At 54.4% G+C, this 27500-nt stretch overlaps 1 protein-coding gene across 1 annotated transcript in view; it reads left to right on the top strand.

Annotated features, from left to right (window-relative positions):
- ACIN1 (apoptotic chromatin condensation inducer 1) overlaps positions 1 to 27500 on the top strand; it is a 51864-nt gene that overhangs the window by 3634 nt on the left and 20730 nt on the right. Inside the window, exons 2-9 of the mRNA XM_075568001.1 lie at positions 3351 to 3416; positions 10324 to 10435; positions 10710 to 10826; positions 20388 to 20476; positions 21225 to 25267; positions 25520 to 25531; positions 25614 to 26148; positions 26422 to 26665. Coding sequence (XP_075424116.1) covers positions 3351 to 3416; positions 10324 to 10435; positions 10710 to 10826; positions 20388 to 20476; positions 21225 to 25267; positions 25520 to 25531; positions 25614 to 26148; positions 26422 to 26665 — 5218 coding nt within the window. The remainder of the gene's footprint in view (positions 1 to 3350; positions 3417 to 10323; positions 10436 to 10709; positions 10827 to 20387; positions 20477 to 21224; positions 25268 to 25519; positions 25532 to 25613; positions 26149 to 26421; positions 26666 to 27500) is intronic.

Genomic DNA, 27500 nt, shown 5'->3' with positions numbered 1-27500 from the left:
CTGTACACACTCCCCTATAGTGTTTTTTTGGGGGCGCAGGCGGTTGCAGAGTTCGCGCGCTCTCCCCCCAGGCATTTAAATTAAATGGCGGGGGACCGCGCGAGGCCCCGGCAACCTCAACATCAAGGTTGAAACATGTCTGTAAGTGGGTTTACTGGCTTTGCATCTCCCAAGCCCTTGCTTAAAAGTTGTGTCTAAAGCAGCATGCATTGGCTAAGGGTTGTTCATGTAATGTGAGCTTGAGATAAAAGGTGGCACTGTGCTCATTTGCATGTCATTTCCCAGAATCCCTTGCTGCAGTGGAAGTGCTGTGTGCTGGGCGATAATGGTGAAAGACAGGGTTGCAGACCTGTCTAAGACATGCAAATAAATATACAGGAATATTTACAGTTGAAATATATATTATTAAAAAGGGGAAAGAAACAGCGCACACCCTTGTGCATTACCACAAATAGAATTTATTAATAAAAAAAGAGGGGTAAACAATGCCCACTTACAGAAGATAGGAACATTGAATTCATGTAAAGGTATCTTTAACCGGTGTTACAGCGTATAGTCCCCGTCACCTGGGGAATCCCAAAGCCCCTCCTGCTCCGTGGGCTGCTGTTACTGGTCCCTCATGCTCCGTGGGCTGCTGTTACTGGTCCCTCCTGCTCCGTGGGCTGCTGTTACAGGTCCCTCCTGCTCCGTGGGCTGCTGTTACAGGCCCTTCCTGCTCCGTGGGCTGCTGTTACAGGCCCTTCCTGCTCCGTGGGCTGCTAGTACTGGTCCCTCCTGCTCCGTGGGCTGCTGGTACTGGTCCCTCCTGCTCCGTGGGCTGCTGTTACAGGCCCCTCCTGCTCCGTGGGCTGCTGTTACAGGTCCCTCCTGCTCCGTGGGCTGCGGTTTTATATATATATATATATATATATATATATATATATAATCAAAAAATAAATAGATGATACCGTTCTGTGGCTAACGAAATGCTTTTATTTGTGCGACCTTTCAAGATAAACTGATCTCTTCTTCCAGCGATGTTACAATGAATGAAGCAAGCAAAGGGTATGCTTCATAACAGTGTCTCTTGGAATGTTGTCTGTGCTTGTCCTCCCCCGGTGTGGATGTGATTTATGGCTAGAGGTGTTAAATGGTTCCTGAAAGTTAGTGATGTAAGAGTGTGTGTGTATCTATGTGAATGGAGAGCCCACAGTGTATACAGTGCTTTACAAAAGGTGTGTGTGGAGTGGGAGTTGATATAAATGGTGTGGGTGGGTGTGGAAATGTGAGAGATTGTAGCACAACTAGAAGTGTGTGTGGATACTATGTGGTCCCTATTGGTGTATAGGGATGGAAAAACAAGGAGTATTAGTATGTGTAAGAGACAGCTTTTGTAATTAGGATTGTAATTTCCCAGAATCCCTTGCTGCAGTGGAAGTGCTGTGTGCTGGGTGATAATGGGGAAAGGCGGGGTTGCAGACCTGCCTAAGACATGCAGATGAGCATACAGTTGTATTTACATTTGCATATTTGCTTTGCTGTGGAGGGTTTTTGTCACTTTTTTTACTCACCATAACTTAACTCAGTATTATGGTTTAGCCCATCCTTTAGCTTCTTTGCATACCCAGTTAATCAACCCCACACCGATGAGACCCATTAAGGTCGAAACAGCTGTCTGTGGGTGGTTTTCTGGGTATGCACCTTAACCCTGGCTGTGCTCAAAGCTGTGACCATGCAGCAAGCTTAAACCTATAGGGAACCATGTTAAAAATGGTTTTTGAAGCAAAAAGTGGCACTGTGTACTCATTTGCATGTCATTTCCCAGAATCCCTTGCTGCAGTGGAAGTGCTGTGTGCTGGGTGATAATGAGGAAAGGCGGGGTTGCAGACCTGCCTAAGACATGCAGATGAGCATACAGTTGTATTTACACATATATATATATATATATATATATATATATATATATATATATATATATATATATATTGATAAGTAAAACCTCAAAATAAAGGGCCATCGCAGTGAAAAACTAGCTTAAGAAGTGACTTAAATTCATTCAACCTTTAGATCGTCAGGGAAGCGAGTTTTTAATATAAAAATCCAGAAGGCCTCCCTGCGGTGTAGGAGGTTAAACTTGTTACCTCCTCGTTCCTTCATGGTTCTTTTTTCAATACCTATAAAGGGATCATTCCTGATTCCACGTGGCTGCATTCTGCGAAATGCTTTGAAACTGGACGGGAAAGATCTTTTTTCCCTAATAAACCTAAGCTGTTCCGTGACCCTTATTTTCGGGGCCCTTGTGGTACTCCCCACGTAACGTTTCCCACATCCACATGTCAAAGAGGTAGATCACATATTCTGTATTACAGTTCATGAAATTGTTAATCCGAAATCACTTATGGGAACTTTATGCAACAAAATGTGAGGATGGTTTCATATATTGACATATGTTTCATCCCCCACATTTATTTGATCCCTTAGTACAGAAGGTCGGTGCCCTAACATTGGGGGTGCACATATAACTGGGTGACATGATGCAATCGTTTTGGCCCGTCTATAGACAAATCCGGTGCCTGGATCAACATATTTACGTGGATACGCATCCATATATTGCATGTCCCAATGCCTATAAATGATGGTCTTCACCTGATTGCTATATCGGTTAAACTGAGGGGGGAACATGGACACCTCCTCCTTGTCTGCAGTCCCTCCACATCCCTGCTTCCACTTTGTGGTGTTTGTCTTGCTTTTGTTCTTACTCCCTGTCCGAGACCTCCGTTCTGATACTAAACTACAGAATAGGGATTGTCCATCCAAGGCCTTCACTTCCACAGAGGCCGCCTGTATGTGTTCTTTGTATCCCCTCTCGAGAAATCGCCCGCTCAATTCCCCAGACTGTTGGCAGAAATCGTGACAGGTGGAGCAAGTCCTCCTCAGTCTGAGGAACTGACCTCTGGGTATTATTCCCCTGATAAGTTGGGGGGGGGAGCAGCCCTAACGAAAGTATTCCTGGAATGACTTTTTCTAAAAGCATCGGTCGGGATGTGTTTGTCCATGTCCACATATCGAAGAAGGTCCAGCATGTAATGGTGGTTGAAATTCCAAGTGAATTTTAGATTATTAGTGTTCTCATTGATATAATTGAAGAATAAATAGTGTATCTAAACCCCCTTCCCAAATCAAAATGAAATCTTTTGTAAGAAATAATATTCTCTCTAAATGTATTTGCGCTCCCCAAAATAAATTGTGCCTCCCAGTGATGAGGGTGCAGCCTCGGAACGGGAGGTTCTGGCGCACAGTGATGGGTGCATGTGGGTGGGTACACCCTGCACAGTGTCTCATGGTCTTTTCTTGTCTGCCTTGTCCCTCAGGCTTTGATGCTGGAGAACCTGCAGAAGCACTCTTCACCCCATCCCGGGTTCCAGCCCAACTCACAGGTCTGTATCTGTCCCCATCTATCCCACCACAGATATAAGGGAAGCCACATCCAACCCCCTGTGTTAGACAGAGGTTGGACCCGTCTAGTGCAGGATGACGGCCGCTTTACGGAGTCTAAAAAGTGAAACATAGACCAATATATAGCCGGCCCATCCCAGCGTGACTGGCACAGAGGGGATCTGTGGGCCCAGTAAATCTTATATCTCTGTCGCCCTCTCACGCCCCTTTATAGTAAGACCAACTCTTTTAAACCTTTACCGCCCCGACCTCTAAATACAGGGATTTGGACGCCGGCACCATGTGGGAGGGATGTGGTATCGGTGAGAGACCTGAGTGCCATCACCGTGTGGGAGGGATGTGGTATCGGTGAGAGACCTGAGTGCCGTCACCGTGTGGGAGGGATGTGGTATCGGTGAGAGACCTGAGTGCCGTCACCGTGTGGGAGGGATGTGGTATCGGTGAGAGACCTGAGTGCCGTCACCGTGTGGGAGGGATGTGGTATCGGGAGGGAGGCCTTAGTGCCGTCACCGTGTGGGAGGGATGTGGTATCGGTGAGAGACCTGAGTGCCGTCACCGTGTGGGAGGGATGTGGTATCGGTTGGGGGCCGATACAGTGGGTAGAGATGTAGTATTGGAGGGAGACCTGAGTGCTCGCACCGGGTGGGAGGGATGTGGTATCGGTGAGAGACCTGAGTGCCATCACCGTGTGGGAGGGATGTGGTATCGGTGAGAGACCTGAGTGCCATCACCGTGTGGGAGGGATGTGGTATCGGTGAGAGACCTGAGTGCCGTCACCGTGTGGGAGGGATGTGGTATCGGGAGGGAGGCCTTAGTGCCGTCACCGTGTGGGAGGGATGTGGTATCGGTGAGAGACCTGAGTGCCGTCACCGTGTGGGAGGGATGTGGTATCGGTTGGGGGCCGATACAGTGGGTAGAGATGTAGTATTGGAGGGAGACCTGAGTGCTCGCACCGGGTGGGAGGGATGTGGTATCGGTGAGAGACCTGAGTGCCATCACCGTGTGGGAGGGATGTGGTATCGGTGAGAGACCTGAGTGCCATCACCGTGTGGGAGGGATGTGGTATCGGTGAGAGACCTGAGTGCCATCACCGTGTGGGAGGGATGTGGTATCGGTGAGAGACCTGAGTGCCGTCACCGTGTGGGAGGGATGTGGTATCGGTGAGAGACCTGAGTGCCGTCACCGTGTGGGAGGGATGTGGTATCGGTGAGAGACCTGAGTGCCGTCACCGTGTGGGAGGGATGTGGTATCGGTGAGAGACCTGAGTGCCGTCACCGTGTGGGAGGGATGTGGTATCGGTGAGAGACCTGAGTGCCGTCACCGTGTGGGAGGGATGTGGTATCGGTGAGAGACCTGAGTGCCGTCACCGTGTGGGAGGGATGTGGTATCGGGAGGGAGGCCTTAGTGCCGTCACCGTGTGGGAGGGATGTGGTATCGGTGAGAGACCTGAGTGCCGTCACCGTGTGGGAGGGATGTGGTATCGGTTGGGGGCCGATACAGTGGGTAGAGATGTAGTATTGGTGGGAGACCTGAGTGCTCGCACCGGGTGGGAGGGATGTGGTATCGGTGAGAGACCTGAGTGCCGTCACCGTGTGGGAGGGATGTGGTATCGGTGAGAGACCTGAGTGCCGTCACTGTGTGGGAGGGATGTGGTATCGGTGAGAGACCTGAGTGCCGTCACCGTGTGGGAGGGATGTGGTATCGTTGAGAGACCTGAGTGCCGTCACTGTGTGGGAGGGATGTGGTATCGGTGAGAGACCTGAGTGCCGTCACTGTGTGGGAGGGTTGTGGTATCGGTGAGAGACCTGAGTGCCGTCACCGTGTGGGAGGGATGTGGTATCGGGGGGGAGACCTGAGTGCCGTCACCGTGTGGGAGGGATGTGGTATCGGTGAGAGACCTGAGTGCCGTCACCGTGTGGGAGGGATGTGGTATCGGGGGGGAGACCTGAGTGCCGTCACCGTGTGGGAGGGATGTGGTATCGGTGAGAGACCTGAGTGCCGTCACTGTGTGGGAGGGATGTGGTATCGGTGAGAGACCTGAGTGCCGTCACTGTGTGGGAGGGATGTGGTATCGGTGGGAGACCTGAGTGCCGTCACTGTGTGGGAGGGATGTGGTATCGGGGGGGAGACCTGAGTGCCGTCACCGTGTGGGAGGGATGTGGTATCGGGAGGGAGGCCTTAGTGCCGTCACCGTGTGGGAGGGATGTGGTATCGGTGAGAGACCTGAGTGCCGTCACCGTGTGGGAGGGATGTGGTATCGGTTGGGGGCCGATACAGTGGGTAGAGATGTAGTATTGGTGGGAGACCTGAGTGCCGTCACTGTGTGGGAGGGATGTGGTATCGGTGAGAGACCTGAGTGCCGTCACTGTGTGGGAGGGATGTGGTATCGGTGAGAGACTTGAGTGCCATCACCGTGTGGGAGGGATGTGGTATCGGTGAGAGACCTGAGTGCCGTCACCGTGTGGGAGGGATGTGGTATCGGTGAGAGACCTTAGTGCCGGCACCGTGTGGGAGGGATGTGGTATCGGTGAGAGACCTGAGTGCCGTCACCGTGTGGGAGGGTTGTGGTATCGGTGAGAGACCTGAGTGCCGTCACCGTGTGGGAGGGATGTGGTATCGGGGGGGAGACCTGAGTGCCGTCACCGTGTGGGAGGGATGTGGTATCGGTGAGAGACCTGAGTGCCGTCACTGTGTGGGAGGGATGTGGTATCGGTGAGAGACCTGAGTGCCGTCACTGTGTGGGAGGGATGTGGTATCGGTGGGAGACCTGAGTGCCGTCACCGTGTGGGAGGGATGTGGTATCGGTGGGAGACCTGAGTGCTCGCACCGGGTGGGAGGGATGTGGTATCGGTGAGAGACCTGAGTGCCATCACCGTGTGGGAGGGATGTGGTATCGGTGAGAGACCTTAGTGCCGGCACCGTGTGGGAGGGATGTGGTATCGGTGAGAGACCTGAGTGCCGTCACCGTGTGGGAGGGATGTGGTATCGGTGAGAGACCTGAGTGCCGTCACCGTGTGGGAGGGATGTGGTATCGGGGGGGAGGCCTTAGTGCCGTCACCGTGTGGGAGGGATGTGGTATCGGGGGGGAGGCCTTAGTGCCGTCACCGTGTGGGAGGGATGTGGTATCGGTTGGGGGCCGATACAGTGGGTAGAGATGTAGTATTGGTGGGAGACCTGAGTGCTGGCACCGTGGGGGAGGGATGTGGTGAGACCCGAGTGCCGGCACCATGTGGGTTGCTTGTGGTATCGGTGGGGGGCCGATATCGTGTGGAAGGATGTGCTATCGGTGAGAGGCCTGCGTGCTGGCACCGTGTGGGTGGGATGGATGGGTGGGTGGGAGACCTGAGTGCCTGAGTACCACTATGTGGGAGGGATGTGGTATTGGTGAGAAGTAGGTAAGGGGGCTCTGAGCACTGCTTGATGATATCAGGCTGGAGGCAACGTGCGATGAAAAATACTTTATTAAGGCATAAAAGCCCGATTAAAAAACATGAGAGACAATTCTCTATTGTATGGTATTGGTGAGAAGCCCAATTGCCGGCACCATGTGAGAGGGATGTGGTATCGGTGAGAGACCTGAGTGCCGTCACCGTGTGGGAGGGATGTGGTATCGGTGAGAGACCTGAGTGCCGTCACTGTGTGGGAGGGATGTGGTATCGGTGAGAGACCTGAGTGCCGTCACCGTGTGGGAGGGATGTGGTATCGGTGAGAGACCTGAGTGCCGTCACTGTGTGGGAGGGATGTGGTATCGGTGAGAGACCTGAGTGCCGTCACTGTGTGGGAGGGTTGTGGTATCGGTGAGAGACCTGAGTGCCGTCACCGTGTGGGAGGGATGTGGTATCGGGGGGGAGACCTGAGTGCCGTCACCGTGTGGGAGGGATGTGGTATCGGTGAGAGACCTGAGTGCCGTCACCGTGTGGGAGGGATGTGGTATCGGGGGGGAGACCTGAGTGCCGTCACCGTGTGGGAGGGATGTGGTATCGGTGAGAGACCTGAGTGCCGTCACTGTGTGGGAGGGATGTGGTATCGGTGAGAGACCTGAGTGCCGTCACTGTGTGGGAGGGATGTGGTATCGGTGGGAGACCTGAGTGCCGTCACTGTGTGGGAGGGATGTGGTATCGGGGGGGAGACCTGAGTGCCGTCACCGTGTGGGAGGGATGTGGTATCGGGAGGGAGGCCTTAGTGCCGTCACCGTGTGGGAGGGATGTGGTATCGGTGAGAGACCTGAGTGCCGTCACCGTGTGGGAGGGATGTGGTATCGGTTGGGGGCCGATACAGTGGGTAGAGATGTAGTATTGGTGGGAGACCTGAGTGCCGTCACTGTGTGGGAGGGATGTGGTATCGGTGAGAGACCTTAGTGCCGGCACCGTGTGGGAGGGATGTGGTATCGGTGAGAGACCTGAGTGCCGTCACCGTGTGGGAGGGTTGTGGTATCGGTGAGAGACCTGAGTGCCGTCACCGTGTGGGAGGGATGTGGTATCGGGGGGGAGACCTGAGTGCCGTCACCGTGTGGGAGGGATGTGGTATCGGTGAGAGACCTGAGTGCCGTCACTGTGTGGGAGGGATGTGGTATCGGTGAGAGACCTGAGTGCCGTCACTGTGTGGGAGGGATGTGGTATCGGTGGGAGACCTGAGTGCCGTCACCGTGTGGGAGGGATGTGGTATCGGTGGGAGACCTGAGTGCTCGCACCGGGTGGGAGGGATGTGGTATCGGTGAGAGACCTGAGTGCCATCACCGTGTGGGAGGGATGTGGTATCGGTGAGAGACCTTAGTGCCGGCACCGTGTGGGAGGGATGTGGTATCGGTGAGAGACCTGAGTGCCGTCACCGTGTGGGAGGGATGTGGTATCGGTGAGAGACCTGAGTGCCGTCACCGTGTGGGAGGGATGTGGTATCGGGGGGGAGGCCTTAGTGCCGTCACCGTGTGGGAGGGATGTGGTATCGGGGGGGAGGCCTTAGTGCCGTCACCGTGTGGGAGGGATGTGGTATCGGTTGGGGGCCGATACAGTGGGTAGAGATGTAGTATTGGTGGGAGACCTGAGTGCTGGCACCGTGGGGGAGGGATGTGGTGAGACCCGAGTGCCGGCACCATGTGGGTTGCTTGTGGTATCGGTGGGGGGCCGATATCGTGTGGAAGGATGTGCTATCGGTGAGAGGCCTGCGTGCTGGCACCGTGTGGGTGGGATGGATGGGTGGGTGGGAGACCTGAGTGCCTGAGTACCACTATGTGGGAGGGATGTGGTATTGGTGAGAAGTAGGTAAGGGGGCTCTGAGCACTGCTTGATGATATCAGGCTGGAGGCAACGTGCGATGAAAAATACTTTATTAAGGCATAAAAGCCCGATTAAAAAACATGAGAGACAATTCTCTATTGTATGGTATTGGTGAGAAGCCCAATTGCCGGCACCATGTGAGAGGGATGTGGTATTGGTGAGAGACCTGAGCGCTGGCACCATGTGGGTGGGATGCGGCATCGGGGGAGTTTGCCAGCTACTGGCACTGTGTGGGAGGGATGTGGTATCGGTGGGAGACCTGAGTGTCGGCACCGTGTGGGTGGGATGTAAAATCGGTGTCAGACCCCTAGAGATGGCACTGTTTGGCAGGGATGTGGTATCAGTGGGATACCTGAGCACAGGCAATGTGTGGGTGGGACGTGGGTTCGGCGAAGGCCTGAGTGCTGGCACCGTGTGGGTGGGATGTGGTATCGGTGAGAAATTTGAGTGCTGGCACCGTGTGGGAAGGATGTGGTATCGGTGAGAGACCTGAGCGTCAGCACTGTGTGGGTGCAATGTGGGAGGTGTGTGTGAGGGCCGATACCGCGTGGGAGGGATGTGGTATTGGCGGAGGCCAGAGTGCTGGCACCGGGTGGGGGGATGTAAAATCGGTGTCAGACCCCTAGAGATGGCACTGTTTGGCAGGGATGTGGTATCAGTGGGATACCTGAGCACAGGCAATGTGTGGGTGGGACGTGGGTTCGGCGAAGGCCTGAGTGCTGGCACCGTGTGGGTGGGATGTGGTATCGGTGAGAAATTTGAGTGCTGGCACCGTGTGGGAAGGATGTGGTATCGGTGAGAGACCTGAGCGTCAGCACTGTGTGGGTGCAATGTGGGAGGTGTGTGTGAGGGCCGATACCGCGTGGGAGGGATGTGGTATTGGCGGAGGCCAGAGTGCTGGCACCGGGTGGGGGGATGTGGTATCTGTGGGAGGCCTGAGTGCCGGCACCGTGTGGGAGGGATGTGGTATCAGTGAGAGACCTGAATGATGGCACCGTGTGGGAGGGATGGGATGGGTGGGTGGGAGACCTGAGTGCCTGAGTACCACTATGTGGGAGGGATGTGGTATTGGTGGGAGACCTGAGTGCTGGCACCGTGGGGGAGGGATGTGGTATGGGTGGGAGGCCTGAGAGCCGATACTGTGTGGGAGGGATGTGGTATCGGTGAGAAACCTGAACGATGGCACCGTGTTGGAAGGATGTGGTATTGGTGAGAGACCTTAGTGCCGGCACCGTGTGGGAGGGATGCGGTATCGGGGGAGTTTGCCAGCTACTGGCACTGTGTGGAAGGATGTGGTATCGGGGAGAGACCTGAGTGCCGGCACCGTGTGGGAAGGATGTGGTATCTGTGAGAAACCCGATTGCCGGCACCATGTGACAGGGATGTGGCATCGGTGAGAGACCTGAGTTCCGGCACCTTGTGGAACGGATGTGGTATCTGTGAGAGACCTACGTGCCAGCACGTGTGGCCGGTACGTGGTATCTGGGAGAGACCTGAGTGACGGCACTGTGTGGCCGGTACGTGGTATCTGGGAGCACCCAAGTGCCGGCACTGTGTGGCCGGTACGTAGTATCGGTGGATGCCTGAGTGTTGTCTTCCTCTGTCCTTCCTGCAGATGGGGGAGGAGATGGGACAGAACAGTTTTATTAAGCAGTATCTGGAGAAGCAGCAGGAGCTCCTGCGTCAGCGGCTGCAGAGAGAAGCCAGGGAGGCGGCGGAGACGGGAGGTACGAGCCACTTCTACTCGTGTGTCCCTTCCCGTTTGACTGGGATTAACCGAGTGAGGGTGGGGGATGTATTAATATGGATGTCTAGCTCTAAAAGTTTGTTTTAAAGATTGCGCAGGAGGGGTTCCCCCAAAAGCTGACTTGTCCTCCCCCTAATCCCATGGGTGGATGCCCCTATGGATGGGCGATGGTGGACCTCTCGGTAGCGCAGTGAGATGTGGATCTCCTACCCCACAGACACTTCTTTGTTGACCCGCCTGTCTCTACTTCACAGAACCCTCGGCGGAGTCAGAGGACGAGCTGTTGCCCCCCGAAATGTTGGCGGAGCCCCCCGATCTCCTGCGCTCTGTTCTGAAGTTACCGGAAGTGGACCTGGGCAAGCGCACGTCGAGTACGTCCGGGGCGTTCATTGGGAATTACTGAGGGGTGCACAAAAGATGTCCATACCCCTCCCACCCCCCCTCTTAACGATTGAACAAGGCATTTGTGCAGCAACAACCGCAGTGACTTCTTGCGGGGGAGGTGGGGGGGGCAGCGTGGCATTATTCTATCTGCGTCATTCCCAGGCCTACATTATATAGCACAAAATACAAGATGCCGTGTAGAAGACATATGCGGAGATATAACCAAGGAGACGTGTTTAAGGGAAAATAAACGTTTGTTTTCTGGGGATCTCTCTGGCGGCACAGTCCTGTGCGTGAGAGATGTTTTCTGGGGATCTCTGGCGGCACAGTCCCTCTGTGCGTGAGAGATGTTTTCTGGGGATCTCCCTGACGGCACAGTCCCTCTGTGCGTGAGAGATGTTTTCTGGGGATCTCTCTGACGGCACAGTCCCTCTGCGTGAGAGATGTTTTCTGGGGATCTCTCTGGCGGCACAGTCCCTCTGTGCGTGAGAGATGTTTTCTGGGGATCTCTCTGACGGCACAGTCCCTCTGCGTGAGAGATGTTTTCTGGGGATCTCTCTGACGGCACAGTCCCTCTGCGTGAGAGATGTTTTCTGGGGATCTCTCTGGCGGCACAGTCCCTCTGCGTGAGAGATGTTTTCTGGGGATCTCTCTGGCGGCACAGTCCCTCTGTGCGTGAGAGATGTTTTCTGGGGATCTCCCTGACGGCACAGTCCCTCTGTGCGTGAGAGATGTTTTCTGGGGATCTCTGGCGGCACAGTCCCTCTGTGCGTGAGAGATGTTTTCTGGGGATCTCTCTGGCGGCACAGTCCCTCTGCGTGAGAGATGTTTTCTGGGGATCTCTCTGGCGGCACAGTCGCTCTGTGCGTGAGAGATGTTTTCTGGGGATCTCTCTGGCGGCACAGTCCCTCTGCGTGAGAGATGTTTTCTGGGGATCTCTCTGGCGGCACAGTCGCTCCGTGCGTGAGAGATGTTTTCTGGGGATCTCCCTGACGGCACAGTCCCTCTGTGTGTGAGAGATGTTTTCTGGGGATCTCTCTGGCGGCACAGTCCCTCTGTGCGTGAGAGATGTTTTCTGGGGATCTCCCTGACGGCACAGTCCCTCTGCGTGAGAGATGTTTTCTGGGGATCTCTCTGGCGGCACAGTCCTGTGCGTGAGAGATGTTTTCTGGGGATCTCTGGCGGCACAGTCCCTCTGTGCGTGAGAGATGTTTTCTGGGGATCTCCCTGACGGCACAGTCCCTCTGTGCGTGAGAGATGTTTTCTGGGGATCTCTCTGACGGCACAGTCCCTCTGCGTGAGAGATGTTTTCTGGGGATCTCTCTGACGGCACAGTCCCTCTGCGTGAGAGATGTTTTCTGGTGATCTCCCTGACGGCACAGTCCCTCTGTGCGTGAGAGATGTTTTCTGGGGATCTCCCTGACGGCACAGTCCCTCTAAGCGTGAGAGATGTTTTCTGGGGATCTCTGGCGGCACAGTCCCTCTGTGCGTGAGAGATGTTTTCTGGGGATCTCTCTGGCGGCACAGTCCCTCTGCGTGAGAGATGTTTTCTGGGGATCTCTCTGGCGGCACAGTCGCTCTGTGCGTGAGAGATGTTTTCTGGGGATCTCTCTGGCGGCACAGTCCCTCTGCGTGAGAGATGTTTTCTGGGGATCTCTCTGGCGGCACAGTCCCTCTGTGCGTGAGAGATGTTTTCTGGGGATCTCCCTGACGGCACAGTCCCTCTGTGCGTGAGAGATGTTTTCTGGGGATCTCTGGCGGCACAGTCCCTCTGTGCGTGAGAGATGTTTTCTGGGGATCTCCCTGACGGCACAGTCCCTCTGTGTGTGAGAGATGTTTTCTGGGGATCTCTCTGGCGGCACAGTCCCTCTGTACGTGAGAGATGTTTTCTGGGGATCTCCCTGACGGCACAGTCCCTCTGCGTGAGAGATGTTTTCTGGGGATCTCTCTGGCGGCACAGTCCTGTGCGTGAGAGATGTTTTCTGGGGATCTCCCTGGCGGCACAGTCCCTCTGTGCGTGAGAGATGTTTTCTGGGGATCTCTCTGACGGCACAGTCCCTCTGTGCGTGAGAGATGTTTTCTGGGGATCTCCCTGACGGCACAGTCCCTCTGTGCGTGAGAGATGTTTTCTGGGGATCTCTCTGGCGGCACAGTCCCTCTGTGCGTGAGAGACGTTTTCTGGGGATCTCTCTGACGGCACAGTCCCTCTGTGCGTGAAAGATGTTTTCTGGGGATCTCCCTGACGGCACAGTCCCTCTGTGCGTGAGAGATGTTTTCTGGGGATCTCTCTGGCGCCACAGTCCCTCTGCGTGAGAGATGTTTTCTGGGGATCTCTCTGGCGGCACAGTCGCTCTGTGCGTGAGAGATGTTTTCTGGGGATCTCTCTGACGGCACAGTCCCTCTGCGTGAGAGATGTTTTCTGGGGATCTCTCTGGCGGCACAGTCGCTCTGTGCGTGAGAGATGTTTTCTGGGGATTTCCCTGACGGCACAGTCCCTCTGTGCGTGAGAGATGTTTTCTGGGGATCTCTGGCGGCACAGTCCCTCTGTGCGTGAGAGATGTTTTCTGGGGATCTCCCTGACGGCACAGTCCCTCTGTGTGTGAGAGATGTTTTCTGGGGATCTCTCTGGCGGCACAGTCCCTCTGCGTGAGAGATGTTTTCTGGGGATCTCTCTGACGGCACAGTCCCTCTGCGTGAGAGATTTTTCTGGGGATCTCCCTGACGGCACAGTCCCTCTGTGCGTGAGAGATGTTTTCTGGGGATCTCTCTGGCGGCACAGTCCCTCTGTGCGTGAGAGATGTTTTCTGGGGATCTCCCTGACGGCACAGTCCCTCTGTGCGTGAGAGATGTTTTCTGGGGATCTCCCTGACGGCACAGTCCCTCTGTGCGTGAGAGATGTTTTCTGGGGATCTCTCTGACGGCACAGTCCCTCTGTGCGTGAGAGATGTTTTCTGGGGATCTCCCTGACGGCACAGTCCCTCTGTGCGTGAGAGATTTTTCTGGGGATCCCTCTGACGGCACAGTCCCTCTGTGCGTGAGAGATGTTTTCTGGGGAGCTCTGACGGCACAGTCCCTCTGTGCGTGAGAGATGTTTTCTGGGGATCTCTCTGACGGCACAGTCCCTCTGTGCGTGAGAGATGTTTTCTGGGGATCTCTCTGACGGCACAGTCCCTCTGTGCGTGAGAGATGTTTTCTGGGGATCTCCCTGACGGCACAGTCCCTCTGTGCGTGAGAGATTTTTCTGGGGATCCCTCTGACGGCACAGTCCCTCTGTGCGTGAGAGATGTTTTCTGGGGAGCTCTGACGGCACAGTCCCTCTGTGCGTGAGAGATGTTTTCTGGGGATCTCCCTGACGGCACAGTCCCTCTGTGTGTGAGAGATGTTTTCTGGGGATCTCCCTGACGGCACAGTCCCTCTGTGTGTGAGAGATGTTTTCTGGGGATCTCCCTGACGGCACAGTCCCTCTGTGCGTGAGAGATGTTTTCTGGGGATCTCTCTGGCGGCACAGTCCCTCTGTGCGTGAGAGATGTTTTCTGGGGATCTCTCTGGCGGCACAGTCCCTCTGTGCGTGAGAGATGTTTTCTGGGGATCTCCCTGGCGGCACAGTCCCTCTGTGCGTGAGAGATGTTTTCTGGGGATCTCCCTGACGGCACAGTCCCTCTGTGCGTGAGAGATGTTTTCTGGGGATCTCCCTGGCGGCACAGTCCCTCTGTGCGTGAGAGATGTTTTCTGGGGATCTCCCTGACGGCACAGTCCCTCTGTGCGTGAGAGATTTTTCTGGGGATCCCTCTGACGGCACAGTCCCTCTGTGCGTGAGAGATGTTTTCTGGGGAGCTCTGACGGCACAGTCCCTCTGCGTGAGAGATGTTTTCTGGGGATCTCTCTGACGGCACAGTCCCTCTGTGCGTGAGAGATGTTTTCTGGGGATCTCTCTGGCAGCACAGTCCCTCTGTGCGTGAGAGATGTTTTCTGGGATCTCTCTGGCGGCACAGTCCCTCTGTGCGTGAGAGATGTTTTCTGGGGATCTCTCTGACGGCACAGTCCCTCTGTGCGTGAGAGATGTTTTCTGGGGATCTCTCTGGCGGCACAGTCCCTCTGTGCGTGAGAGATGTTTTCTGGGGATCTCTCTGACGGCACAGTCCCTCTGTGCGTGAGAGATGTTTTCTGGGGATCTCTCTGGCGGCACAGTCCCTCTGTGCGTGAGAGATGTTTTCTGGGGATCTCTCTGGCGGCACAGTCCCTCTGTGCGTGAGAGATGTTTTCTGGGGATCTCTCTGACGGCACAGTCCCTCTGTGCGTGAGAGATGTTTTCTGGGGATCTCCCTGACGGCACAGTCCCTCTGTGCGTGAGAGATGTTTTCTGGGGATCTCCCTGACGGCACAGTCCCTCTGTGCGTGAGAGATGTTTTCTGGGGATCTCCCTGACGGCACAGTCCCTCTGTGCGTGAGAGATGTTTTCTGGGGATCTCCCTGACGGCACAGTCCCTCTGTGCGTAAGAGATGTTTTCTGGGGATCTCCCTGACGGCACAGTCCCTCTGTGCGTGAGAGATGTTTTCTGGGGATCTCTCTGACGGCACAGTCCCTCTGTGCGTGAGAGATGTTTTCTGGGGATCTCTCTGGCGGCACAGTCCCTCTGTGCGTGAGAGATGTTTTCTGGGGATCTCTCTGACGGCACAGTCCCTCTGTGCGTGAGAGATGTTTTCTGGGGATCTCCCTGACGGCACAGTCCCTCTGTGCGTGAGAGATGTTTTCTGGGGATCTCCCTGACGGCACGGTCCCTCTGCGTGAGAGATGTTTTCTGGGGATCTCCCTGACGGCACGGTCCCTCTGTGCGTGAGAGATGTTTTCTGGGGATCTCCCTGACGGCACAGTCCCTCTGTGCGTGAGAGATGTTTTCTGGGGATCTCTCTGGCGGCACAGTCCCTCTGTGTGTGAGAGATGTTTTCTGGGGATCTCCCTGGCGGCACAGTCCCTCTGTGCGTGAGAGATGTTTTCTGGGGATCTCCCTGACGGCACAGTCCCTCTGTGCGTGAGAGATGTTTTCTGGGGATCTCCCTGGCGGCACAGTCCCTCTGTGCGTGAGAGATGTTTTCTGGGGATCTCCCTGACGGCACAGTCCCTCTGTGCGTGAGAGATTTTTCTGGGGATCCCTCTGACGGCACAGTCCCTCTGTGCGTGAGAGATGTTTTCTGGGGATCTCTGACGGCACAGTCCCTCTGTGCGTGAGAGATGTTTTCTGGGGATCTCTCTGACGGCACAGTCCCTCTGTGCGTGAGAGATGTTTTCTGGGGATCTCCCTGACGGCACAGTCCCTCTGTGTGTGAGAGATGTTTTCTGGGGATCTCTCTGACGGCACAGTCCCTCTGTGCGTGAGAGATGTTTTCTGGGGATCTCTGGCGGCACAGTCCCTCTGTGCGTGAGAGATGTTTTCTGGGGATCTCTCTGGCGGCACAGTCCCTCTGTGCGTGAGAGATGTTTTCTGGGGATCTCTCTGGCGGCACAGTCCCTCTGAGCGTGAGAGATGTTTTCTGGGGATCTCTCTGACGGCACAGTCCCTCTGTGCGTGAGAGATGTTTTCTGGGGATCTCTCTGACGGCACAGTCCCTCTGTGCGTGAGAGATGTTTTCTGGGGATCTCTCTGGCGGCACAGTCCCTCTAAGTGTGAGAGATGTTTTCTGGGGATCTCTCTGACGGCACAGTCCCTCTGTGCGTGAGAGATGTTTTCTGGGGATCTCTCTGACGGCACAGTCCCTCTGTGCGTGAGAGATGTTTTCTGGGGATCTCCCTGACGGCACAGTCCCTCTGTGCGTGAGAGATGTTTTCTGGGGATCTCCCTGACGGCACAGTCCCTCTGTGCGTGAGAGATGTTTTCTGGGGATCTCTGACGGCACAGTCCCTCTGTGCGTGAGAGATGTTTTCTGGGGATCTCTCTGACGGCACAGTCCCTCTGTGCGTGAGAGATGTTTTCTGGGGATCTCTCTGGCGGCACAGTCCCTCTGCGTGAGAGATGTTTTCTGGGGATCTCCCTGACGGCACAGTCCCTCTGTGCGTGAGAGATGTTTTCTGGGGATCTCTCTGGCGGCACAGTCCCTCTGTGCGTGAGAGATGTTTTCTGGGGATCTCCCTGACGGCACAGTCCCTCTGTGTGTGAGAGATGTTTTCTGGGGATCTCTCTGGCGGCACAGTCCCTCTGTGTGTGAGAGATGTTTTCTGGGGATCTCTCTGGCGGCACAGTCCCTCTGTGCGTGAGAGATGTTTTCTGGGGATCTCTCTGGCGGCACAGTCCCTCTGTGCGTGAGAGATGTTTTCTGGGGATCTCTCTGACGGCACAGTCCCTCTGTGCGTGAGAGATGTTTTCTGGGGATCTCTCTGGCGGCACAGTCCCTCTGTGCGTGAGAGATGTTTTCTGGGGATCTCTCTGGCGGCACAGTCCCTCTGTGTGTGAGAGATGTTTTCTGGGGATCTCCCTGGCGGCACAGTCCCTCTGTGCGTGAGAGATGTTTTCTGGGGATCTCTCTGGCGGCACAGTCCCTCTGTGCGTGAGAGATGTTTTCTGGGGATCTCCCTGACGGCACAGTCCCTCTGTGCGTGAGAGATGTTTTCTGGGGATCTCCCTGACGGCACAGTCCCTCTGTGCGTGAGAGATGTTTTCTGGGGATCTCCCTGACGGCACAGTCCCTCTGTGCGTGAGAGATGTTTTCTGGGGATCTCTGACGGCACAGTCCCTCTGTGCGTGAGAGATGTTTTCTGGGGATCTCTCTGACGGCACAGTCCCTCTGTGCGTGAGAGATGTTTTCTGGGGATCTCTCTGGCGGCACAGTCCCTCTGCGTGAGAGATGTTTTCTGGGGATCTCCCTGACGGCACAGTCCCTCTGTGCGTGAGAGATGTTTTCTGGGGATCTCTCTGGCGGCACAGTCCCTCTGTGCGTGAGAGATGTTTTCTGGGGATCTCCCTGACGGCACAGTCCCTCTGTGTGTGAGAGATGTTTTCTGGGGATCTCTCTGGCGGCACAGTCCCTCTGTGCGTGAGAGATGTTTTCTGGGGATCTCTCTGGCGGCACAGTCCCTCTGTGCGTGAGAGATGTTTTCTGGGGATCTCTCTGACGGCACAGTCCCTCTGTGCGTGAGAGATGTTTTCTGGGGATCTCTCTGGCGGCACAGTCCCTCTGTGCGTGAGAGATGTTTTCTGGGGATCTCTCTGGCGGCACAGTCCCTCTGTGCGTGAGAGATGTTTTCTGGGGATCTCTCTGGCGGCACAGTCCCTCTGTGCGTGAGAGATTTTTCTGGGGATCCCTCTGACGGCACAGTCCCTCTGTGCGTGAGAGATGTTTTCTGGGGATCTCTGACGGCACAGTCCCTCTGTGCGTGAGAGATGTTTTCTGGGGATCTCTCTGACGGCACAGTCCCTCTGTGCGTGAGAGATGTTTTCTGGGGATCTCCCTGACGGCACAGTACCTCTGTGTGTGAGAGATGTTTTCTGGGGATCTCTCTGACGGCACAGTCCCTCTGTGCGTGAGAGATGTTTTCTGGGGATCTCTCTGGCGGCACAGTCCCTCTGTGCGTGAGAGATGTTTTCTGGGGATCTCTCTGACGGCACAGTCTCTCTGTGTGTGAGAGATGTTTTCTGGGGATCTCTCTGACGGCACAGTCCCTCTGTGCGTGAGAGATGTTTTCTGGGGATCTCCCTGACGGCACAGTCCCTCTGTGCGTGAGAGATGTTTTCTGGGGATCTCTCTGGCGGCACAGTCCCTCTGTGCGTGAGAGATGTTTTCTGGGGATCTCTCTGACGGCACAGTCCCTCTGTGCGTGAGAGATGTTTTCTGGGGATCTCTCTGACGGCACAGTCCCTCTGTGCGTGAGAGATGTTTTCTGGGGATCTCTCTGACGGCACAGTCCCTCTGTGCGTGAGAGATGTTTTCTGGGGATCTCTCTGGCGGCACAGTCCCTCTGTGCGTGAGAGATGTTTTCTGGGGATCTCCCTGACGGCACAGTCCCTCTGTGTGTGAGAGATGTTTTCTGGGGATCTCTCTGGCGGCAAAGTCCCTCTGTTCGTGAGAGATGTTTTCTGGGGATCTCCCTGACGGCACAGTCCCTCTGTGCGTGAGAGATGTTTTCTGGGGATCTCCCTGACGGCACAGTCCCTCTGTGCGTGAGAGATGTTTTCTGGGGATCTCTCTGGCGGCACAGTCCCTCTGTGCGTGAGAGATGTTTTCTGGGGATCTCTCTGGCGGCACAGTCCCTCTGTGCGTGATAGATGTTTTCTGGGGATCTCCCTGACGGCACAGTCCCTCTGTGCGTGAGAGATGTTTTCTGGGGATCTCCCTGACGGCACAGTCCCTCTGTGCGTGAGAGATGTTTTCTGGGGATCTCCCTGGCGGCACAGTCCCTCTGTGTGTGAGAGATGTTTTCTGGGGATCTCCCTGGCGGCACAGTCCCTCTGTGCGTGAGAGATGTTTTCTGGGGATCTCTCTGGCGGCACAGTCCCTCTGTGCGTGAGAGATGTTTTCTGGGGATCTCCCTGACGGCACAGTCCCTCTGTGCGTGAGAGATGTTTTCTGGGGATCTCCCTGACGGCACAGTCCCTGTGTGCGTGAGAGATGTTTTCTGGGGATCTCTCTGGCGGCACAGTCCCTCTGTGTGTGAGAGATGTTTTCTGGGGATCTCCCTGGCGGCACAGTCCCTCTGTGCGTGAGAGATGTTTTCTGGGGATCTCTCTGGCGGCACAGTCCCTCTGTGCGTGAGAGATGTTTTCTGGGGATCTCTGGCGGCACAGTCCCTCTGTGCGTGAGAGATGTTTTCTGGTGATCTCCCTGACGGCACAGTCCCTCTGTGCGTGAGAGATGTTTTCTGGGGATCTCTCTGGCGGCACAGTCCCTCTGTGCGTGAGAGATGTTTTCTGGGGATCTCTCTGGCGGCACAGTCCCTCTGTGCGTGAGAGATGTTTTCTGGGGATCTCTCTGGCGGCACAGTCCCTCTGTGCGTGAGAGATGTTTTCTGGTGATCTCCCTGGCGGCACAGTCCCTCTGTGCGTGAGAGATGTTTTCTGGGGATCTCCCTGACGGCACAGTCCCTCTGTGCTAGAAAACCCTATGAGGTTTGTGCAGCAACTTTTTTTTAAACCTGCTTGATGAGCCAGGTGAGAGCTGGCCAATTGACTATCTGAAATTAACCAGCTCCCATCTGAAATTAACCAGCTCCCGGCTGGACTCATCAGCTAGAGACCGGCTTTATGTGTGCTGCCTTTTTAAACCGTCACATGCAGCAACGTTAATGAGAACTTGGACTGATTTACATACACACGCCCTGTCTGCATGAATGTGTTACACGCATGCCCACCCCACGCGCCAATGTCTTTGATATCTGTGAATACTGTGGGCAGTTTATTATGATGTAGAATGGCTGAGCTACCAGAGAGTTCCGCAGTGCTGTGCGTTCTATATTGCCACGTTTTCAGAATGCAACTACCGAATTTCACAAAGGAAGGCAAGGAAAGGAAATGCTGAATCTTATTTGTGGCTTTAAAAAACTTTTTTTTCCCCGTGTGCAGAAAAAGGCCTCCCAGTCTTGGAAGATCCAGAGGATTCCGAGGAAGAACTTCCCAAAAAGCGTGAAAGGAGATCACCCCGGGTCAGACAGGTGAGTAATGCCCACCATTAACACAACAGTTCGACCTCACCGCTCACCTATTCAAATATCCGATAGTACAGACTGGTGCATACAGGGAACACGTATTACATGAGTGTGACCAGAGAAGGATGATAAAGAAATCACCCTAAGGTCCCTGTTTGCTGCACTCTGTCTAATATTGTATATTAACGTATGACTAAATAGTCCAATGTATGTACGCATTATAACATGGTAGGTATAAGTGACTTGTAGTGAATGCTCCCCACACAGTAGGACAGCAGATACTAATAAAGCCAGTATGTTGGCCAAAAATAATAAAACTTTATTGTAATAATGACGACGACGAAACAGTGACGAAACAGTGACGAAACAGGGTCAGGCAGGTGAGTAATGCCCACCCCATGAAGACGGAGAACCTCCTCCGTTGTCTGAGTAGTAAAGTATCCCAGATGGGGTAGGTGTTGGGAGAAGGACTGGCACTGAGTTTGAAGCAGGGGAACCTGGTTCAATTCCCGGTGTCGGCTCCTTGTGACCTTGGGCAAGTCACTTTATCTCCCTGTGCCTCAGGCACCAAAAACATAGATTGTAAGTTCCACGGGGCAGGGACCTGCGCCTGCAAAATGTCTCTGTAAAGCGCTACGTAAAACTTGCAGCGCTATACAAGAACATGCTATTATTATTATTATACCTTTTCGAACCTCACAGGGGAACTCCAACAGGCTCCGGGACCTCACCCAACTTTCCCTTTCCTTTGCAGACCAGAACCCCGAAAACGCCTGTGTTTGCCCAGCCAGTAATGGAGGAGGAGCAGCGCAGGGCCTCCCCGCGGGTGCGCAGGTCAAAAGCAGATCCACCACCCGTGAGAGAAGAGTTAGAAGAGGCGGGGGACGAGGAGGAGGAGATGGAAGAAGAGAGGGAGATAAAACCAGCGCGGGATGAAGGTGAGATACCCAAAAGAAGACGATCCTCTACCAGGGCAGCCACCCCTCAGCAACACAAGAGTTCACCGGGAGTCAGACGGTCTCCCTCTCCACCTGAGCTCACCCAGAGCGGGTTCAAAGCAGCGGCTCTGGAAGCAGAGGAAGCATCAGAAGAGCGGGTTCCCCCACTGCTGTCCCTGGAGGGGGTCCGCCACCGGCTCTCCGCAGACAAGAAGGTCTCTCCAGTGTCTGAGAAAGCAGGAACTCCACATCTTCCCCACTCAGAAGGGAGCAGGAGCCACAGATCTCCCAAGAAGTGGGGGCGTCAGGCCAGAGAGAAGGCAGAAGGAGGGTCAGAAACGGCACCACGCCGGCACCAGGAATCGTCTTTTGTCATTCGACAGACTCCCGATTGGCACCAAGAGGCTGAGAAGGCTAAAACTAGGCCGCAGGAGTTGCCCGTACCGCGTGAGAAGGAGAGACGCCCCATTACCACCTCAAAGGATGTAAAGGGTAGGCCTGCGCTAGTCCTAATGAGGCCACCTGCCCGAGTTAAGTCAGAAGGAAGGATGGCTGAGGGAGAACAGAGCCTGTGTATAGTGGAGAAGTCAGTGGGAAGAGGTGTCCAGTCCATGTCCATATTGGAGAAGAAAGACACAACACCTCATGTGGGTGTCCGAGAAGGCAGCCTGTCTGTGCATATCCCAGGCCATCCTGAAGTGGAGAGGTCAGAAGTAAAGTCATTATCTGTTTTAAATAAATCCGAATCAGAAAAGTCGGAAGGGAGGCCATCATTGGGTGTCTGTGGGTCTCCGGAATCAGAGAAGACTCAAGTATGTTCTCCTGTTGGTGCCCCTGGCTTAACTAAAATGAGAAAGATGAAGATTAGGACATCAGCAGGTGCCCGTGGACAGCCTGCATCAGATAAGGTGAAATCCAGACACACAGGTGGACATGACCTGCCTGAAGCGAGGACACCTGATGTGGTCAAGGAACCATCTGAAGTTGTGGCTAAGAGGGGTGCCAAAGTTGTGTCTGTAGTAGAAAAGCCTGAGTTTAGACCACACAAGATAATCCAGGAACTGCAGCAGACAAGAGCGGAGGAATTGATTTGTCTGGGGAGGGCCCAGGACGGGTCCGGTATAAAGAAGGCCGGAACAGAAGCCATTGTTCCAGATTTAGAAGAGGTGAAAGAAAAACCACAAGTAAGAGACACGCGTGAGCCTGTCCTGTACATATCAGAGGGAAAGTCTCGTGCTGACGGTCAGCTCCGGCCTGCTCGGCGAATGAAAGCTCCCTCTGTAAGAAGGTCAGAGTTGGAACAACCATCTGTAATTACACATGGTCCGTCTGAAGAAGGAGCCTCCACAGAGAGACTAGAAACTAAAGAATTGACGCAAGCAGAAAACATCTCACTAGGTGTCCGAGAAACCCCGGCTTCAGTAATAACTAAAAATACCAGAGATGTTCTGGAAACTGTCAAATTGGGGACCCAATTGGAAGTGGTCCCCGTAGGCACACAAGCAGCTGCTGAGTCTCAGCCACCAGGAGACAAGGCAGTGACACCAGGGGACAAGGCAGTGACACAAGATGACACCGCATGTGTAGTTGTTGAAAATGTGGAGTCGGCAACACCGAAGGATAAGACTCCTGTAATTGTTGAAGAAATGTTGGAGGCCCCTGTTGCCGTCCAAGAAGCTCCTGAGCCCAAAACGCCAGATAATGGAACACCTCCAGAGCTCCAACCATCTTTGGAAGCCCCTGTAGTTTTGCAAGAAGCTCCTAAGTTGTTGATCTCAGAGGATAATACCACTCTCCCTGCCCAGGAAGGCCATCTATCAGTGATACAAGACAAGAGGGCCCCCATAATTATCCACAACGTTTCTCAGTTGATTACCAAAGCTTTTTCATCAGACAAAAGGGACTCTGTAGTTCAGACAGCTCCTGAACCAATGCCACCAGACGATCGGGCCTCTGTGCTTGTTCAGGTAGCTCCTGAGACCTCCATAATTATACAGGATGCCCCTACACTGGGGACACCAGAAATTCTGACCCCCCTGGGTATCCAGGAAGCTTCTGAGGCCCCAGTAATTGTCCAAAACTTTCCTAGAGAATCTGAAGCAGATGACCAAGTAGCACCTGAGGCCCATGTCTTGATGCAAGAGGCTACAGATGAGGTCTCTGTAATCTTTAATGCAGCTCCTGAGGGCCCTATAGTTGTCCAAGAGACTCGTGAATCTCTGACACCAGATAGTAGGATTCCCCTAATTATCCATGAAACTCACATAGTTGTCCAAGAAGCTTCAGAATTTGAGAAACCAAAGGATAAAGGCCCCACAGCTGTCCAAGAAGCACCCGAATCTCTGACACCAGAGGAGAGGAGTCCCTTAATTATCCATGAGACTCCCATAGTTGTCCTGGAAGCTTCACAATTAGAGAGACCACATGACAAAGTAACTGCAGCTGGCCAAGAAACCCCCGAACCTCTGACAGACAGTAGGATTCCCTTAATTATCTATGAGACTCCCATAGTTGTCCAGGAAGCTTCAGAATTAGAGAAACCAGGGGATGAAGGCCACACATTTCTCCAAGAAACTCCTGAATCTCTGACACCAGACAGTAGAATTCCCTTAATTATCCATGAGACTCCCATAGTTGTCCAGGAAGCTTCAGAATTAGAGAAACCAGAGGATGAAGGCCACACATTTGTCCAAGAAACTCCGGAATCCATGACACCAGACAGTAGGATTCCTTTAATTATCCATGACACTCCCACAGTTGTCCAGGAAGCTTCAGAATTAGTGAAACCAGGGGACGAAGGCCACACATTTGTCCAAGAAACTCCTGAATCTCTGACACCAGACAATAGAATTCCCTTAATTATCCATGAGACTCCCATAGTTGTCCAGGAAGCTTCAGAATTAGAGAAACCAGAGGATGAAAACCACACATTTGTCCAAGTAACTCCTGAATCTCTGACACCAGACAGTAGGATTCCCTTAATTATCCATGAGACTCCCATAGTTGTCCAGGAAGCTTCAGAATTAGAGAAACCAGAGGATGAAGGCCACACATTTGTCCAAGTAACTCCTGAATCTCTGACACCAGACAGTAGAATTCCCTTAATTATCCATGAGACTCCCATAGTTGTCCAGGAAGGTTCAGAATTAGAGAAACCAGAGGATGAAGGCCACACATTTGTCCAAGAAGCACCTGAATCTCTGACACCAGAGGAGAGGATACCTTTAATTATCCATGAGACTCACATAGTTGTCCAGGAAGCTTCACAATTAGGGAAACCAGAGGATGAAGGCCACACATTTGTCCAAGAAGCACCTGAATCTCTGACACCAGAGGAGAGGAGTCCCTTAATTATCCATGAGACTCCCATAGTTTTCCAGGGAGCTTCACAATTAGAGAAACCACATGATAAAGAAACTGCAGCTGGCCAAGAAACTCCCGAATCGCTGACACCAGAGGAGAGGATACCCTTAATTATCCACGAGACTCCCATAGTTGTCCAGGAAGCTTCAGAATTTGAGAAACCAGAGGATGAAGGCCACACACTTGTCCAAGAAACTTCTGAATCTCTGACACCAGAGGAGAGGATACCCTTAATTATCCATGAGACTCCCATAGTTGACCAGGAAGCTTCAGAATTTGAGAAACCAGAGGATGAAGGCCACACAGTTGTGCAAGAAACTCCTCAATCTCTGACACTAGAGGGTATGATTCCCTTAATTATCCACGAGACTCCCATAGTTGGCCAGGAAGCTTCTGAATTTGAGAAACTAAAGTTAAAGGCTCTGCAGCTGTCGAAGAAGCACCTGAAATGGAAACCTCTGGATTGTCTGCAGATGTCCATGAACCCCCTGAGCTGGTGACACCAGAGAAGGGAGCCCCATTAGGTGCCCAGGAAATTCCAGAGTTAGAGAAGAGAGAGGACGGAGCCTGTGAAGACATCAATGAAACTCCCAAAGTGGAGATGTCTGAGGTAAATCTCCCAGTGGTTGAATCCATTTTGCTGGCTGCGCCAAACCAAAAAATAACGCCTGTTCATACATCACCCTCTCCACCACAAGAGAAGGCTGTTGAGCCACCCATGGTTGCCACGTACACTCCTCACGAGAAGGAAAACACTGTTGCAAGTTCCACCTTGTTGATGGAGGAAGAGCCACCTCTGAATCTCAGAGATCTGGAGGCATTAACAAAGCAAACATTCTCTGAGTCAGTGTGTCCTGTGGATACATCCATAGAAGTAGCTCAGTCTCCTGTCCCCGAGAAGGATGGAAGAGCCATCAAAGCCCTGAAAGAAAGGAGACCGCAGAGATCATTGGAATGCACCAGTCTGAGACACACAGGGAAGAGGAAGAAGTTACAAAGCACAATAACACTGCTCCCCCTGATAAGGAGCCTCCAGCATATTCTGCCCCAGAGGAGTCGCTGCCGGGAGAGGAGCAAGAGCCTGTGAGAGCAGTGGAGCCGCAGAAAGCTACAGCGGAAGAAGGCAGAGAAGAGCCGGAGGTACTTATGAGAGCATCTCCACGCAAGAGGACCTCGTCATCATCATCCTCCTCCTCCTCGTCATCATCATCATCATCATCTTTCTCCTCCTCTTCCCACTCGTCGCACTCTTCCGCAGAGAGGTCATCCCCTTCCAGACACAGCTCCTGCTCAAAATCCTCCTCGCCAGCAAGGCACGGCCGGACGTCACGCTCTTCATCGTCCTCTTCGAGATCGTCTTCTTCCCACAGCGACAAGGTGAGGGGTCGTACGAGCTGTCCCACCACCGTTGTGCTCCTCCTGCTGTCTTCTTCGCTCTTACTTTATCTCTGTCATTCTCTCTGCTCAATGGTTCCACGCCCTTTTATAATGGGCCATGTTACGCTTTGGGGTCCCCTATTCTTACCGAGTTTGCCCTCTGAGCCCCGCCCCCCTCTTTAATCCACCGGGTCCCCATTTTGGGAGCCACTTGATGTTCTCTCTGCTCTCTCTTCTCGCTTGACTCCTCGCACCTCTCGTCCCCTTCTGCAGACGGCCGCAGCGTCACGCAGCATAAGTCCTCCCCCAAAGGACTCTCCAGACCCCCATCCTGTCAGCGCCCCATCCCTCCTCTCCAGGAGGTGTCACAGCCCCCGTCAAGCACCTCACCACCGCCTCCCCCCAAACCGGTGCGGCTACAGAGAGACGTGCGCCCCCCACAGGATGCAGCCTCCCTACCCGGCCGCGGAGAGCGCCGGCGGCTGCATCAGGCCCATGAGGAACCAGCTGAGCAAGTGAGTGGGCAGTGGGAGTGGGCACTGACGGTGGGAGTGGGCACTGACGGTGGGAGTGGGTACTGACGGTGGGAGTGGGTACTGACGGTGGAGTGGGTACTGACGGTGGAGTGGGTACTGACGGTGGAGTGGGTACTGACGGTGGGAGTGGGTACTGACGGTGGGAGTGGGTACTGACGGTGGGAGTGGGTACTGACGGTGGGAGTGGGTACTGACGGTGGGAGTGGGTACTGACGGTGGGAGTGGGTACTGACGGTGGGAGTGGGTACTGACGGTGGGAGTGGGTACTGACGGTGGGAGTGGGTGCTGACGGTGGGAGTGGGTGCTGACGGTGGGAGTGGGTGCTGACGGTGGGAGTGGGTGCTGACGGTGGGAGTGGGTGCTGACGGTGGGAGTGGGTGCTGACGGTGGGAGTGGGTGCTGACGGTGGGAGTGGGTGCTGACGGTGGGAGTGGTGCTGACGGTGGGAGTGGGTGCTGACGGTGGGAGTGGGTGCTGACGGTGGAGTGGGCGCTGACGGTGGGAGTGGGCGCTGACGGTGGGAGTGGGCGCTGACGGTGGGAGTGGCCGCTGACGGTGGGAGTGGCCGCTGACGGTGGGAGTGGCCGCTGACGGTGGTGGGAGTGGACGCCGACGGCGGTGGGAGTGGGCGCCGCCGACGGTGGGAGGGGGCGCCGCCGACGGTGGGAGGGGGCGCCGCCGGCGGTGGGAGTGGGCGCCGCCGGCGGTGGGAGTGGGCGCCGCCGGCGGTGGGAGTGGACGCCGACGGTGAGAGGGGGCGCCGACGGTGGTGCATCTCTTGCCATTGCCCTGGTGTTGGAGAGATGGCTTTTCATG

This window comes from Ascaphus truei, chromosome 13 (genome assembly GCF_040206685.1).
Source record: "Ascaphus truei isolate aAscTru1 chromosome 13, aAscTru1.hap1, whole genome shotgun sequence".
Taxonomy (NCBI): Eukaryota; Metazoa; Chordata; class Amphibia; order Anura; family Ascaphidae; genus Ascaphus; species Ascaphus truei.
The sequence above is the reverse complement of the archived record's forward strand: the minus strand, read 5'-3'. Positions and strand labels throughout refer to the sequence as shown.